At 46.5% G+C, this 17,025-nt stretch overlaps 1 protein-coding gene across 1 annotated transcript; it reads right to left on the bottom strand.

Moving 5' to 3' along the window:
* Positions 1 to 2,073: 2,073 nt before the first annotated feature.
* LOC103601486 (myocilin) lies at positions 2,074 to 16,726 on the bottom strand. Its single transcript, XM_008585901.1, has 3 exons — positions 16,165 to 16,726; positions 4,670 to 4,795; positions 2,074 to 3,343 (listed from the first exon to the last, which is right to left on the bottom strand). Exons 1-3 carry the CDS (start codon positions 16,724 to 16,726, stop codon positions 2,559 to 2,561), a joined length of 1,473 nt encoding a protein of 490 aa, XP_008584123.1. The 3' UTR covers positions 2,074 to 2,558.
* Between the last annotated feature and the right edge of the window lie 299 nt (positions 16,727 to 17,025).

Genomic DNA, 17,025 nt, shown 5'->3' with positions numbered 1-17,025 from the left:
AATAGATTGTTGTTGTTTAAGCCACCCTGTCTGTGGTATTTGCTTTGGCAGCCTGAACGTACTAGTGCACCGGTGCAGAGATGTTTTGAAATCTTATCTCCCTACTCACTCATGACATGTGTAGCCTTGATGAGGATTGACTCTCAGGGGAAAAGTCAAATTCTTGGCTTTGCTTTCCAAAGTGTAGTCTTTAGAACTCAGGGTAGGGCAAATTATCTTTAAAGCCAAGACTTTGACATCTAAGAGCTGGCTCTCTTGGAAATCCAAAGTCTGAGTCCTGGTCCCATGAACAATAACCTGAGTAGGTAGCAGACGAAGGGCTAGACTGTCCTTTTCATCCCTGCAATCTGAATAAGGTCTAGAGAAGCAAGAAAACTTCCGAGAGAGAAAGAGACCTTAGGTTCTGGAGAGTTCCTGACAGGACTTCATATACCAGATAAGTTGGAGCATGAGAAGCAGCAGAGACATTTGCTTGTTTCCAGGAAAAGCCTATGTAGGTGGCAAACCTCCAGGAGGAGTGGCCCCACATCAGCAGGGGCAGAAGACAAAAGGGAACCTGTGTCCCAAGGTACAGCCGGCTCCTGAAATGTCCCCATATCTCTGATGGGACACACAACAGGCTAGAAAAAAGCAACATGCCTGATGCATCTGACCATCAGAATTTGGAGGACACCAGACCTGGAACTGAATATGGAGGCATGGATGTCAAGCCCAAATGCCAGAATCTGCTGGTGGCTAAACCCAGGTGTAAGAGACTCTGCCTGGTCTCTTGATCTTCAGTGTCAGAGTCCTCCTTACCTCAAGCACAGATGTCACCTTGAAGAGAAGGGGGGCAGGAAACACGTGAACTGACTGCCAACACACTGATGGGATGGGGTCCAAGCTGCATTGGCAAGATAAAGTCTTCTACCATGAGGTATGATGGCAACTGAAGAGAGAAGTGAAGTCCAGTTATTAAAAAGTAATGCTATAGGGGCCGGGGGAGAATGGGGAGTTATTACTAAATGGGTGTAGAGCTTCAGATTTACAATGTGAAAGAAGTTCTGGAGCTGGATGGTGGTGATGGCTGCACAACAATGTGAGTGTGTATAATACCACTCAACTGTGCACTTAAAAATAGTCAAGATGGTAAATTTTATGTTGTGTGTTTTACCACAATTTTTTAAATTGGGGGAAAAAATAATGCTATAATGTTTGCTCACCTGAGGTCGTGGCTCGTGACATTCATACCTATGATAACAGATGAGAACTAAAGAGGAGCAAGGGTGAAGAGAGGGTGAGTTGAGGGGAGGGTGGTGGAAAGATTGTTCAGGAAGGGCCAAGAGCACCAGGATTTGGAGGTGGGAAGGTGTGGATTCTACCGTTTGCTCGGTGTCATCCTGGGCAACACCTCAAAACCAGGCACAAGCCTCAGTTACACACACACACACACACACACACACACACACACACACACACACACACACACACACAGACACACACACACACAGACACACACACACACAGACACACACACACACAGACACACACACACACAGACACACACACACACAGACACACACACACACAGACACACACACACACAGACACACACACACACAGACACACACACACACAGACACACACACACACAGACACACACACACACAGACACACACACACACAGACACACACACACACAGACACACACACACACAGACACACACACACACAGACACACACACACACAGACACACACACACACAGACACACACACACACAGACACACACACACACAGACACACACACACACAGACACACACACACACAGACACACACACACACAGACACACACACACACAGACACACACACACACAGACACACACACACACAGACACACACACACACAGACACACACACACACAGACACACACACACACACACACACACACACACACACCCCCCCACCTTTAACATCCTGCAATCACCTCTCCCAGCCCAAAGGAACTATCTGATGGTTGGAGTCTGCACTCTTCTCTTAAGAAAAGATTCCCACAAAGTTCAAGGAAAAGAATGTTGTGTAAGATCATTTTATTTCCCAGGGCAAAGGGTTGTGTAATACCCAACTGGATTCTATCTGAAGCCTTACAGGCCAATTGTAGTAAATGCATTTTACATATGTTCAGTGCTGGCTACAAGAGCTATTCCTCTTCCTTTAGAAGTGTTGCTTTTGTTGTGGTTTACAGTAACCATGCAACATGCAAGAGCAGTGTTTTTCATGAAAAAACTACCATAACTTACAGGCCCTGCCCTGAATCATCAGAAAGCTTAACTTTTGGTTAAACATCCCCTTAAAAGCTGTCAGAAGAAAAGCATATCTATTATACTACAAAACTGTGTAAATCTGCAGATTGCTATTACACATAGTCTGACAATGACCAGGAACATCCTTCTGGATTAGTGAAAGCTTGGAAAGCAGCGACAGCAGCCTGGGCTCCGGCTGGCTCTGCCCTCCGCCTGCTCCCTTCAGGAGCCCTGATCACCTCCTTCTGCCTTTGCTGGTATGATTCGGAGGCTTTCACATCTTGGAGAGCTTGATGTCATAAGTGACCATGTTGAAGTTGTCCCAGGCAAAGAGCTTCCTCTCCAGGGGGTTGTAGTCGATCATGCTGCTGTACTTGTAGCGGTTCTTGAACGGGATGGTCAGGGGCTTGCTGCTACCTGTGCCTGTGTCGTAAGCAAAGTTGATGGTAGCCTCGGCTGAGGAGTAGCTGCTGACGGTGTACAAGGTGCCACAGATGACAAAGGCATTGGCGACGGACTGCTTGCGGATGTTAGTCTCCCAGGTTTGTTCAAGTTCCAGATTCTCTGGGTTCAGTTTGGAGAGGACGATGGCACCTTTGACCTCTTCGGTGCTGTAGATGACCCAGAGGCCTGTCTCATCCACAGCCAAGTCAATGTCTGTGTAGCCGCCCCAAGAATACGGGAACTGCCCATGGAAGCCGGCGCCAGGGATTTCCTTCTCAGCCTTCACTGTCTCGGTGTTCAGCTCATACCTCACCACAGTCCTGGACCCAGCCCCCTGGAAATAGAGGCTCCCGGCGTACACCACAGCGCCTGTGCTTTCCAGCGGCCTGGGCAGCACGTGAACCTTAGAAGGGTAGCCCTGCACGAACTGGCTGACGAGGTCGTACTCGAAAACCTGGCGGATGTCTGTGCCCACCGTGTTGATTCTCCATGTGGTCTCCTGGGTATAGGGATAGGAGGGCTTGGGGTCCCTCATCCACACACCATATTTGCCAGTGATCGTTTCAGCTGTTCTCAGAGTGAAAGGCTCTCCTACCCAGGCTAGTTCTCCACATCCTGAATGAAAAACAAAACAATAAAACCACTAACCCATAATCTTTCCAAATACAATGACAACACGGAAGCTTAGCAGAGCTGGCAGAAAAGCAAGGGCCCTAGAGACAGGCAGTCTGAGTTTAAATCTGGGCTTTGCCACCCACAGGCTGCGTGACTTTCAGTAATTAACTCTCTAAGTCTGTTTTCTCCTCGGTAAAGGAGATAACAGAGTTTTGGGTAGTAGGGCTGTTGCAAATGTTAAATGTACACATGCTCAGTGCTTGGCATAGAGGAAGCGCACGGTAAATGTTCTGTGATCAGTCTGATGTGAATCGAGCTTCTGCTCAGCTTAGTTGTAAAGATGAGGGCTGCCCAGAAGGCTGCAACTGTATTTGTAATATTCTATGTCAGCTGGGCAGGGAATCATAGGTGTTCATGACACTACTCTTCATGACTTTTATGTCTGATTTAATTATTAAAAAATAGGACAGAGAAAAATCAACTCAAAAGAATAATTTAATATGACAAAGTTTTCCAAGCCCTGATCAATGGGCCACATATTTCATGCATCATTTTAATACAAGAAAATCTGTATGTAACTTTTTATATGTGGGGAAGAGATGGTTGAAAATTTAGATTTAGCAGAATCACAACAAATCTCTGTACTGTAATGGGCACCTTTGATTTCCTCACAGAAGGCAGGCACTCTTTGCTGTGCATCTCTCAGAGAATCATATTTTAAGTATTTCATAACCTCCATCCTCTTTTATTACACATGCCCTTCAGTGCTAGCAATAATTGGCAATCACATGGATAGTTAACGTTTCTGAAAACCGCAGTCTTAGTCTTAAAGTCAGGCTTTCAGGGAACATTTTGGAAAGAGACAAATGGTACTTTTCCTAAGTGGCCAAAATCCAGAAAAAATACCTTTAGTAACAAACTGTGTGTTGAGCTGGTGCATGGTGGATACCTGTCCCTAAGGTAAATGTATGAAGGACCTACTGAAAAATGTCATTTTCCAGGTGTAGTTAAGTCTGTGTGACAATCAAGTGGGTGAAATAACCACCTCTCTCATCTCCCCCCAGCCCAGGCCAGCCCATCCCAGCCTCCCAAGTATGGGTGACAGGATATAAGGCTCTGCTGGGGAGAGACTGACTTCCTCCAGACCTGCCCTGGAAAGGGAGCAGAGAGGGGGTTCTGTTCCTGTCCCCCTTTCCTGCCTCTGCTCACGAGGAAGTTACTCATTTCCCACCCGGCTGGGCATTTACTCTGTACTGACTCCGAACACAGAACTAGACATGGATGAAGACCACGTTGGCACAAAAGGGAAGAAATCTAACTTCATACCACTGTCTCCCTCTCCATTTCTGGGATGGCCAGATGGACTCTCCTTCAAGATTCGGGAAGCAGGAACCTCAGTTAACTGTGACTTCAATTCCTGGAAGGCCAAAGTGTCCAAATTCCATGTAGCAACTGTATTAAAAGAAAGACAAAATCGTACTGTGAGAAGTGGCCCAAGGATTGACCATGTTGAGGACGGCTTTGAAATAGCCTCCCAAAGATGTGATTTTTTTTTTAAATTATTTTTTTATTTTTATAGCAGTTTGTTTTACAGAGAAATTGAGCAGAAAGTACAGCTAGTTCCCATACCCTCCCCCATCCACAGATATAGTTTCTCCTGTTATTGACATGCTACATTAGTGGGTACATTTCTTACAATCATGAATCAACACTGATATGTTATTATTAACTTAATTTTACACTAGGGTTCCCTCTTAGTGTTGCACAGTTCTGTGGGTTTTGCCAAATGCATAAGGGCATGTATTCACCATTGCAGTATCATACGGAATAGTTTTGCTGCCTTAAAAATCCTCTGTGCTCCACCTGTTCATCCCCCCTTCCCTCATTCTCTGAAACCCTGGTAACCACTGGTTTTTTTTTTTTTTCTCCATTACTTCAGATAGTTACAGAGATATGATGTTTGAAATTTGCTCTCAAATAATGATCCGGGATTGGGGGTCGGGGAAGGGAAGATGAAACATGACTGGACTCGGCTGATAACTACTGGGGCTGGGTAATGGCTACATTGGGGTTCCTGCTGTTCTCTCAACTTTTGTGTATGTTTGAGAAATCCCATAATTAAAAAGCTCACAAATAATAAATAACATTAACAATGTGCCTAGCACAGAGTAGGGTATTCATCACAAAATAAGGTTATATACAATTTAAATAATTCCTGCCAGAAGGGCCAATTTATGAATAGATGAGGGATTTCAGGGATATTGAGAAGGTCCTTAGCATCTTCCTAGATGTCTGAATTTCAACAATTAAAAATTCACTGCATGACTTTAGGTTTTTATCCTTGTCATGTGCAAATATTTCTGTAAGAAGTAACACATTAAGCTTTACATGCTCAGTTGAAATATCCTATCAGGTGTACCTCCTGGTTGCCTTCCCAATACTTGTCTCCAGCCCCATCTCTCCCAGCTCCGAGAGGATGCTAGAAATTAAAAAACATTCATTTAACAAACAATGGTAAAGATTTACATGGGCTAGACACTGGGAATCCAATATGAATAAGGCACGGTCCCTGGTCCCTACCTTCTAAAGGTTCCTAATCTCTTGAAAAAATAATAACTATCATATATATATATTTTTTTGTCTTTTGTCTTTTTTCTTTTTCCGTGTCCGGCAACGGATTGCAACCCTCAGTGTTGCCTTCGTACCGGACCGGGGACCGGCAACGGGATTGCAACCCTCGGTGTTGCTCCCGCGCCTCGCTCAGCCAGTGAGCGGGAACTGGTCTGTATGTGGGATCCGAACCCTCGGGCGGGAGCGCCGCCGCGCTTCCCAAGCGGCGCACTATCCATTGCGCCACCGGGCCGGCCCATAACTATCATATTTTAAGAAAAAAAAATATTCTGCCAGATTCCTTTCTGAAACCAGTTTTGCATAAGGAAGAAAGCGTGTGCAGGATTGCTATGGGAATTTGAGGTGGGGTATGAGCCATGGAGAAGGGAAGCTGTGCGAGTGACCTTGGTTAGACATTAAGTCATCACCGTGTGCCACACATTTCTGCTTTTGCTTAGGATTATGGTCTTATGGCAGTTCTTGAATACAAGGATAAGGCAATAGCCAAAAGAAATAGGCTTGGCTGTTTCAAAATGTAGGTTCGATTATTATTTAGGTATGGTGAGGCCAACAGATCAGGAGATGATTGCCACGGAAAAGATAGTTTGAGGCAAAACTATGGAGAAAGTAAAAAGAGTGGTGGATGGGTGGGGTGAGGTGGGGGTGTGGGGAGGGAAGGGATGAGGACGTGCAGCACAGAGGCATTTTCAGGCAATGAAAATACGCTGAGTGATACTATAATGGTCGATACATATCATCACACATTTGTCCAGACCTGTAGCGTGTACAACACCAAGAATGACCCCTAATGTAAACTATGGACTGTAGGTGATGATGATGATGATGTGCCCATGCAGGTCACTAAGTGTGACAAATGCACCACTCTGGTGGGGGGTGTTGATAGTGGGGGAGGTTGTGCATGTGTGAGGGCAGGGGGTATATGGGAACTCTCTGTACCTAAATGGAGGATCTTAATTTTGCTGTGAACCTAAAGCTGCTCTTAGAAAACAGTCTTTAGGGGGCCATGGGCCCTAGCCCTGCCCCTGCCTCTGCTGCCACCCCACATCCAGGCCAGCAATGGAGTCAACCTGACACCCAGGATCCTGAGAGATGGGGGTGCCTCAGCCAGCAACCAGATCCTAGAAGACACTATTAACCATGTGTGTTTCTCTGGGCGTGTGACTTACCTGCTCATGTCCTTCACTAAATTTCAGCTTAGATTTTTCTAATTCATTTTAAGAGTTCTTTTTGCAATAAGGATATTAATTTGTGTGTGTCAAAGAAAAAAAAAGTAGAGAATAGAATAATGGTTACCAGAGCTGGGAGGGGTTGGGGAGAGGAATAAGGGGTGAACTATTGGGAACAAAACTATGCTGCCTACCCTAAGTGAATGATTGTGCAAGATATGCACGTATTGAAACAACGCACTGTACCCCACAAAAATAAATACAAATAAAATCGAATTTTAAAAAAGTCTTTAAAAAAGATAATTTGTCATACTGTACTCACAGATTCCAAGGGGAAGGGGTCACACCCTGCCATGGGGGGGCTGCATGGGAAAGCACCAGGGTTGCTCAGGAGTCAGAGGGAGCGTGGTGGAAATGTGGGCAACAGGCTTTATCGTTCTTTCCATGGGAAGGAACAGGGGAGGCAGGTAAGGAAGGGTTAGCACTGGCTAGTTTGAATAATTTCAGCAGGCTCTAGGGCCTAGGGGCTGTCCCTAGTTGTGTGGTCTCTGGCCCTGGGTTGATTAGGGCAGGAGGATAATGGCTGGAGAGAGGAGGAGGTAGGGGTGTGGCTCTGGATTGGTTGACTGCACAGGAAAGACAAGCTCCCAGCTGAGTCGTTCACTATCTGTAGGAATTGGCTAGACCTGGCAGGGGCAGGCCGTCCAGCATCTGCAAGGACCAGATGGCAGAGCATCGGAGTAAAAAGACAGGCTTAATGCTTTGGCTTTTTTTCTCTTGCTGAATGCCTCGGTCATTTCTCTGGCCCTTGAGTGACCTGGCTCCTTGCTCAGGATTTTCAGGTGTCCAAGACAATAGGAAGGAAGTCAGCGCATCACCTGAGGCTGGGGCTCCACACAACTGAAGGTCAGCTTTTTCTTCTTTTTTAATTTTTTCTGCCTTTTATTGTTTGTTTACTCAACTCTCCTATATTTAGATTCCAGGCGTGGAGGATTACAATGGAACTCTTAACCCCTCTGGATGTACCGTATTTCATCAATCTTAAGACACAGTCTCCACATCCCTGGGATCAGAGGTGCCCTCTCCGAGTTGCTGGTGTTCGGCTCCGATCAGTTACAGTACAGAAAATGTTTCTCTCTGGAAGGAGCTGGAGGAAACATTCAGCTAAACAGCTCTCAGGCTTGGGCTGGGCCATGGGGCTGGGGGCGGCATTTTGCCATGGCTGAGAGCCCTGCTGCACAAGCCGAGCTGTCCCATCAGCCGCCCTCTCCTGACCCCGGCTGCTGCAGTCCTCTCCTCCCCAGCCCTGCCTTTGTGCAGCTGCAGCTGTTCAGCCTCCATAAGAGTGCAATGACCCTGGACAGGGGCGGCTCCTCTGTCCCCTGGGATAGCCCTCAGTCTAGAGAGGACAATGTAAGCCATCAAGACCCATAACCCAAAATGTATAGCCAACTGAGGCCATCCTCCATAAGCATCCCAAACTCCAGGGGTAATTTGGAGTGCACCCAGGGACATGGCAGGTCTTAAGTCTTCCCAGCCTTGAATCCACAGAATTATTTATCCATTCATTCTTCCAGCCCCTTGGGAGCACCTATGAAGGGCATAGCTGTGCTAGGTGCTGGAGATAAAAGGTGAATAAGACGCAGTTTGTCTGTTCCCTTGAGGATCTCATATTCTGGCAAAGTCCTCCTGAAATGGGTCCATTCCAGGCTGCTTTGGGAACCAGCATCATTGGACAATCTTAATGGCTCCCGGAGAGTCTTGGAAAGTTTATTTGGTCCTCTGACTCTCTTTCTCCCTATCTGAGGATCTGTGGAGGTGAGGAAACACCTCGTTCTTCATTCTAAAGATTGCCTTGGCCCATATGGGAACCCAGGGCAGAGATGGGTCCACTAGGTCAGATGAAGGCTCCTTAGACTGATCTGGAACCTGCACGCTGCTTCCTTCCTCCCCCAGTGCAGGTGGCCACACACCTTTGCCAGGGAGTTGGTGCTGCTCGTGGGCAGCAGGGGAGAGGGACAGGGTGCCTGAGGTTCCCCGTCCTTATGTGCTGCCAGGGAAAGGCAAGAGCTACCCCCAACCCTAAAAGCGACGGCAGAGCTATTTGTAACACCCTCTCCATCCGTGCTTCTCCACTGTCATGCCTTCTCTCTTAGGCCTAAAACATGATGATAGACCCCTGATCCCTGGCTGTCAGGAGCAACCCTCCCCTGCCTCACCTGCTAAACCTCCTGCATGGAGCAGAGGCTCATACAAGGTGGCAAACCGTCACCATGGCAATTCCTCAAAATCAGATCATTAAGCATGTTCCTTGAGTTTAGCTGTTTTCCTTTCTTGGACCATTGTAGACTACTCTTCAGGACAATTCAAACTTTTTTTCTTTGATACCTCAATTAACTCTCAGAATGCAGGAGCTGGTTTTAGGCAATGTGAGGTGAAATACTGTTGGTGGCATCTGTACAAAAAGTCTGGAGAGCCCCCCTCCCTGCCCTTCAGCTATGTGACCCACACTACCCATGCAAGGGGCACATGGACCTCCTCTCCCCTACATCCTCCCCCACATCCCTGACATGAACTACTTTATTCTGTCAAAGTACCTAAGATGGTTATTAAGAAAAGCAGGGCGTATACTTGCAAGTCACTTGAAATGCCCTTCTTAGCCACTGCAGGAATAAAGAAAGTGAAACAAACGAGCACACAAAAAAGCCAGGCATTTTCACAGATGACTTGAAGATAGCTAAAGTACTGGCACCGAAATGCTGAAAGACAGCTTTCTGTGTGGGAAAAGAGATGATTAATGGGCATTTATAGCTCTTTCCACTTTCCAAATAATTTTCATATAAGTTATTTATATGATGTGGTGCCTTCAAAATTTCAGAGAAATAGAATAAGGCTTTAGGGCTGCAATCTGCACCTAATAAAATTTAATTATTGCCACCACTCTTTACATGTACACTATGAACCACATGCTGTGCTCGGTACTTGCTGTTTATTACCTCTAGTCCACATAACAGTCCTGAAAGTGAATGTTATTATCCTCTTTTGCAAATGAGGAAAGCAAGATTCAAAGAGGTTAAGTAACTTGTTCACAGTCACACAGCTAGTAAGTGGTGGGGCTGGGACTTGGACCCATGTCTTGGAGAGCCATGACAGTTGTGAGCCCTCTCACCCAGTGGTGGGGAGGGGTGTCAGTTATAAATGCATTGCCTCTTGGAGCCCAACGCACCCTTCCATATACGCTCTCTGACAAGGCATTTCTGCCTTAAAGTGAGCATGATGTTGAATTGTCTCAACAGAGGCGCTAGAGGGACACTGTGGGAGGAAGAAGATCTCCCACAGTTTCCCTGCCCCAGTCTGGTCAGTGGTGTGGGTGTGAGGACATCTGGTGGAGCCTTGCCCCAGCATGGACCCAGGAAGCGGTTCCTCAGTGACCATGCAATCTCGGCTTGGTCATAATCTTTTCACAGCCCTCTCAATGAGGAAGCCAGAGTCCCTGCATGGGGACCCCAGTGCTCTGAAAGCCTCCTGCCTGTGCCTGTCCATAACTCCCATTGTACTCATGTCACAGGTGGTTGGTCAACCTCCTCACCTGCACTTGAGAGGTGGCCTGTTGCAGCTGCAGATCAGCTCAGGCCTGGGCTAGTCAGTCCCCTTCTCTGCTATCTGATGGGCTGAACCCCACTTTCCCCAAAGAGTTCTGAACCCTTTCCAAGTTCATCCTTCCTTAGGGCTCTAAGTTGCCATATGGAATTTGCTTGTATCTTATAGTTGCTGTCTCATCATAGTTAATAATTCTTTACATTAAACTTCCCTGGCTTAACCTACTATGTGGTTTCTATCTCCTGATTGAACCCAGACTTCCATGGAGGTTTTACAAGAGCCATGAAGATGTTGCTTGGCACTTTGGAGAGTGGCCTGCTGCTGGCTGAGCTTGGCTCCCCGTGAATGCCCAGTAAACACACAGCAATCTCCCCATCATCTCTGTCTTCCCCACTGCCCAAGAAGAGGTGGCACAGGCACTGGCCAGTGCTACCTTCCTTGCCTGGTCCCACCATGGCCCTCAGGGCTCTGAGCAAACAGCCCTTGGCTGGCTGTCCCTCTCCCCCATCTCTTTTCCCATTCTTTGCCAGAACCACACCTCATGTGCTTTCCCTGAAGTAAACAAGAATCACAATAAAACATAATGTCAGGGAGTGGCTTTCAGAATGATTGCAAGGCCAGTTCCCAGTTGGCAGGTGGGATGGTTGGATTATGAACCTGCTGGCTTCTTCTTGGTCATGTCAGCCAGGAGCATCTGGCAATAGTCAGACTCCCAGAGTGGAGCCATCTGGCACAAGGACCAAAGCCTGTGGGAGAGGATGCAAGGCCCCAAGCAAGGAAGCAGTTGTGCAAAGGAGCCTGGACTGAGCCAGAAATCATAGCTTCTTGGTTGCCCTGCCAGGTTCCAGCTGTGTGACTTTGGGCAAATGACTCAACCTCTCTGAGCCCCAGTATTCTGAGCTGCAGAAATGTATCAGGTTGTTTTGAGGATTACATAAGAAACTATAAATGAAATGGTCCTCAATAAAGATGAGTCAAAACTAAAATTTCTCTGGAATGTTTCAAAATCACTAACAATTCATTCTCGATGTGGGAGGAAAACAAAGAGATTATGAAAATATTAAGAACTATATGAGTGTACTCCAAACGTTTGTGGAAAAATTGAGTTAAAACATAATACAGGCTGGCCAGTTGGCTCAGTAGGTTAGAGCGCAGCCTTATACCAAGGTCACGGGTTCAGATCTCCGTCCAGCCAGCCACCAAAAACAAAACATAATACAAATCCTTCCATGAACTTTTTGAAGGTCTCTCATATTGTGTCAGACGGTTAACATTTTTAGGGTTTCTATTTATTTTTTTTTAATATTAAAAGTCGGTCGTTCTGTGGGTTAAGGGTGCATGTCTTTTAGAAAATTCTGGAATTTTTCTGCATGCTCTGCCCTTACCTCTGCTTTATAGACTCACATTCTAGAGAGCTTAGCCTGGAAACTGAATTTAACTAATTTGCTTTTATATGTATGCATGTGTAGATAGGCAAATGTCATTGCAATGATTTTTGTAGCTATTTCTGTCACTGCTCGAAAAGTTCAGTCAATATTACGTAAAGTCGATATTACATAAATGAAGAATGAAAAAAAAGAAGGTGCCAATATATTTACAGGTTGTCACAAATACATTAGGAAAATGAAGATTAGCTAGTAGACTGTTGTCCTGTGTGCTGTCCCAACACGTATGGTCTCTACAATCTATGTGTGCTACAGAAACGTTACATACATGTTGACATTTTGATCACTGAATGACATTAGAAACAGTAGTGGAACTCAAGCAAAAGCAGTCCTTTGTCGTTATAGTTCATTTACTGGGTGGCCACTCTGTGCCAGGAACTATGCTGGATGCTTCCCCATGTTACTTCTAATCTGCATAATGACTCCCAGAGGGGTTATTATCCCCATCCCGTAGGTGAGGAAAGGAAGTCTGCAGCACATGTGTTGAACACCTCTGGCCCCCAACTCCCGCCCCTGCTCCCGTGCACATACTGCCTGCCTTTTTCCAGCCATTGCTGTGGCAACCTGCCTTTCACGGGTGTCACCTGCCAGGACCTTGCCCCTACTTCTCTGATCCTCTGCATAGGAAGTCTGCAAGAACCAGCCTGGTGCACCCATCTGTGTACCATGGAAGTGTGACATACCTCAGGAGAAAGCCCTTGGACAACAGGGTATCAGACCCATGGATAAATGCTCTTCTGTCGAATTCTACACAGCCCCGCTGAAGGTCTTGGAGGGACAGAGCCTCCATTGCCCACGGTGGTGACCAGCTTGAGAAGGACCCATTGTTGGCTTCCTTCTTTCCCCACCCCACTCTCCCCTGGCCCCCTTCCCTTCCCTGGGATCACGGCCCTTCCAAAGCAGAGGTTAAAGGAGAAAGTGGGGCTTTTCTTGTGACAGTAATAACCAACTCTAGTTTGTATTTTGGTAAATTGCATTTTTTTTCTCCTACTCTGGGCTTACTTTTATGTAAAAAATAGGAGAAAAAATATACAAGGAGTCTTCAAAAAGTTCATGGAAAAATTTATATTATCTTTTAATTCCATTTTTCCGTGAACTTTTGGAAGTAGCCTTGTGTGTGTGTGTGTGTATAGAACTTTGTGGTCATAGCATGTAGTAAAATGTTGCCTATCATACTAGATGTTTGTAGAAACAAGGGATTTCCATGATTCTAAGGGGATTTTTTTCCTTTGTAACAAGTACACGATAAAGAAAATGGCAATGACAATTTGGACTACAGGTGGGATGAGAAGAAGCTCACCTCACCTGAGTGCACTGCGCCTCTCTAAGCCTCACTCCCCAACCCTCCACACCTCGGTTCTTGCCATTCCTGCACAAAAGCACATCCACGCTTAATTCCAGCTCCCCAAATGCCCCTCCCCCCATGTCTAGGACCTTGAAGCAGACCTCTTGTTCCAAGAATTTCTGTCCCTTTTTGTCCTGTGTCTTTAGGGTCTATAAACTAGGGGTCAGCTGGCAGTCCTAAAAGTCACTGAACCTCAGGGGGAGAGACCGGAATTCTAGCCCGGGCTCTGCCACTAACTGGTTAGGTGGCCACGAACTAGTTGAGTAACCTCTCTCAGCCTCAGTTTCTACATCTGCAAAAATGAGCCAGTGGCACCGGATGCTTGCTAAGTCCCTTTCCAGTTCTACATTCTTGTACTAAAGTAATTTCCTGCTCATGAAAATGATCCTCTACTAGAAAAGAACTTCCAAGTTTGGAGTTCATTATAATGGGATGTTGCTCTTATTTCCACAATAGAGCAGCTGGAAAAGACAAAAAGAAATGTAAAATTAGAGAACACGTCTAATAAATTCCCAAAGACTTGTTAAATGACCACGAAACAAGAAAAAGACAAAATTTAGCTCACTTTGGAGAGTGTGGTGCTGATAACAGCAAGGTCAAGGGGTCAGATACCCATACTGGCCTGTCACCCAAGAAAAAAAAAAAAAGACAAAACGTTGCCTCTATTTTTGTGTACACACACACACACACACACACACACACACACACACACACACACACACACACACACACCAGCGCACGCATGCGCACGCGTGCATGTGAGTTTTCGTTGAGAATGTAACTTCCTTAACAATCTGTAGTAGTAACGATTGTTTCATTTGTTTTCACAGACTCAGGTTCAAGTATCAAGTCTACCACTGACCAGCTGTGCAACCTCGGGCCCCTCAGCTCTTACAAACTCACTCTTGGTAGTTGTAAAGTTCGGAATTGGATCTCTTTAAATTCTTCCAATCTAGGGCCGAGCCCGTGGCGCGCTCGGGAGAGTGCGGCCCTGGGAGTGCAGCAGCGCTCCCGCCGCGGGTTCGGATCCTATATAGGGATGGCCGCGGGTTCGGATCCTATATAGGGATGGCCGGTGCGGGTGCGCTCACTGGCTGAGCGTGGTGCAGCAGGTCTCAAAAAGGACAAAAAAAAAAAAAATTCTTACGATCTAGGAATTTAAAAAAACCCTTTGTATTGTACAGTTATTTTATTTGAACCCCACAAAAATGATTACTTACAGCAGGAAGTTTCTTTGTCATGCTATGGATAAGAAACGAGGGTGCGGAGGGTTAAATAATTTGCCCAAGGTCACACCCAGGCACTGGCTCAGGTTTTCTAGCCTCACACCTATGCAGATCTTGCCTTTTTAGAAAATATTTTCCCGTCATTTTATTTTGAAGATTTTCAAACCTATAGAAAAATTGAAATTACAATAAACTCCCCATGTACCATTCACATAGATTCATTCCCCAATTGTTAATATTTTGCCACATTTGTTTTACCTTTCTTCTGCTCGTTCTTTAGGTATTTACAGTCTTTGCCCAACTGTTTGAAAGCAGATTGCAGATATTCTGATGCCTCACCCCAAGCACTGCAGCACAGACATCCTCCCCCATAACCCAAGAAAAAGAACATTAATACAACCACATGGTCTAATATGCAGTCTATATTCAAATTTTCTCGATGATCCCGAACTTGTTCCTCACAGGTTTTTTTCCCTGGATGCAGGAACCGATTAAGGATCCTGCACTTTATTTGGCTGTCAAGTCTCTTTAGTCTTTAAATCTAGAACAAGCACGTACCACACCACTTTTTTCTTTCTTTATATTGACACCTTTAAAGAGCCTGGATGAATTGTCCCATAACTGGATTTGCTTGCTCGTTTCTTGATAATCAGAAAATGTATTACACAGTGAATAGTTGGAGCACAACTTTAACAAGAAGTGACACAAATGCTGTCTTCCCAGCTAATGAGAAGAGTGTCCCCCACCCCAAACACACTCACAGATTCACCTTTAAGCAAGCGGGGACCAGGGACCGGTATGAACAGAAGAGCTTCCCAGCTGGAAAAAAACACCTCAAGTCTGATGACTTCCCAGCAGAGGTTCTCGGATTGGGCAAAAAGTAGGAAAACTTCCAAAACAACATATAGAGGGAACCGACAAAGGGTTGTCACCACCTAATTTTGCCAACGGAGGACATTAAAAACAAACAAAACCAAAAAAAACTTACCCCTTTATCACTTCGTAATTCTATTGTCACTTTGTAAACAGAGGTCATTTTCACACAAAAACGTAGAAATAATCATCTCTGAACAAAGATTCAGAAAAGGCACAGTTTTCGGAAAAGGACAGTTGGCATCTTTCTCCCGCTCATAGACATGTACATCTCACCTGGTCCTCATCGATCTCATTCTGCTGTGGACTGTGAAAACCCTGCCATGAAGAGGCACGAGAACTCAAAACCACTAACCTGAGCAAAGCTCCCAGAAGCTGAATTGCCAGTACACATGGAAGTGATTGCTTTGCCTTCCTTAATTCATGCCGTGAGTTAGATGTGACCTCTGGGAGAAAGGCCGGGAAAGGAGGAGAGGCCTGGGCCACGAACCATTTCACCTGCTGGACTCGCGGCCTCTCTACCCCACATTCTTACCTTCCCTGGAGACTGGTGGCATGTCTTGAGAGGTGTCCCGGGTCTGGGGACACTGGCCCCTTCTCAGCCTTGCTACCTCCTGGGTGCTACTTTCCAACCTCCTGGCCAGATCCTCATTCTCTTGCCTCAGTTGCCTCTTCTGTTCCTCCAGAGCTGACTTGTCTCGGAGGAGGTTGCTGTAGGCTGTCTCCATCTCCCTGGTTTGGGTTTCCAGCTGGTCCCGCTCCCTCCTCAGGGTGCCCAGCTCCCTCTGTAGACCCTCCTGGGTTTCCTGGGGCCCAGCAGCCTGGCTCAAAGTCAGCCGGTGGATGAGGCTCTCTAGGGAGCTGAGCCGGGCTTTGGCAGACTCCAGGTCTGTGCGCTGGGTGCTGCTGTCTCTCTGTAGGTCCCGGATGGCTGACATGGCCTGGCCCTGCTCGGGGCAGCTGGATTCATTGGGGCTGGCCACACTGAAGATGTATTGGCATCGGCCACTTGGGTCGTTGGTCTTCCGAAGCTGGGCTGTCCTGGCCCCCATGCCCCATGCCAGGCAGGCCAGAAGCAGCAGCTGGACAGCTGGCATCTCAGGCCCGCAGCTGCAGCAGTGTGCACAGAAGTGCCTCAGTGCAGAGGCTGGGCGAGGCTTCCTCTGGAAAGCTCTGCTACGCTGTGAAGTGTCTGGATGGGTGGCCCTGCTGGCTCATGCCCGAGCTCCAGAGAGGTTTATATATACTGGGGAGCCAGCCCTGCATGGGGGGAGAAAGAGGTGGCCACGTGAGGCCGGGTGTGGCGGTGCACAGGGGGTTACTTTCACACTGCCAGCAAGATTCTTAGAAAACAACCTTCTGAAAGTCTGTCTTGAGTTTCTTTAAAAAAAAAAAA

This window comes from Galeopterus variegatus, unplaced genomic scaffold (genome assembly GCF_000696425.1).
Source record: "Galeopterus variegatus unplaced genomic scaffold, G_variegatus-3.0.2 Scaffold3753, whole genome shotgun sequence".
In the NCBI taxonomy this organism is placed as follows: domain Eukaryota; kingdom Metazoa; phylum Chordata; class Mammalia; order Dermoptera; family Cynocephalidae; genus Galeopterus; species Galeopterus variegatus.
Note: the sequence above shows the minus strand (reverse complement) of the source record. Positions and strands in the feature narration are given on the sequence as shown.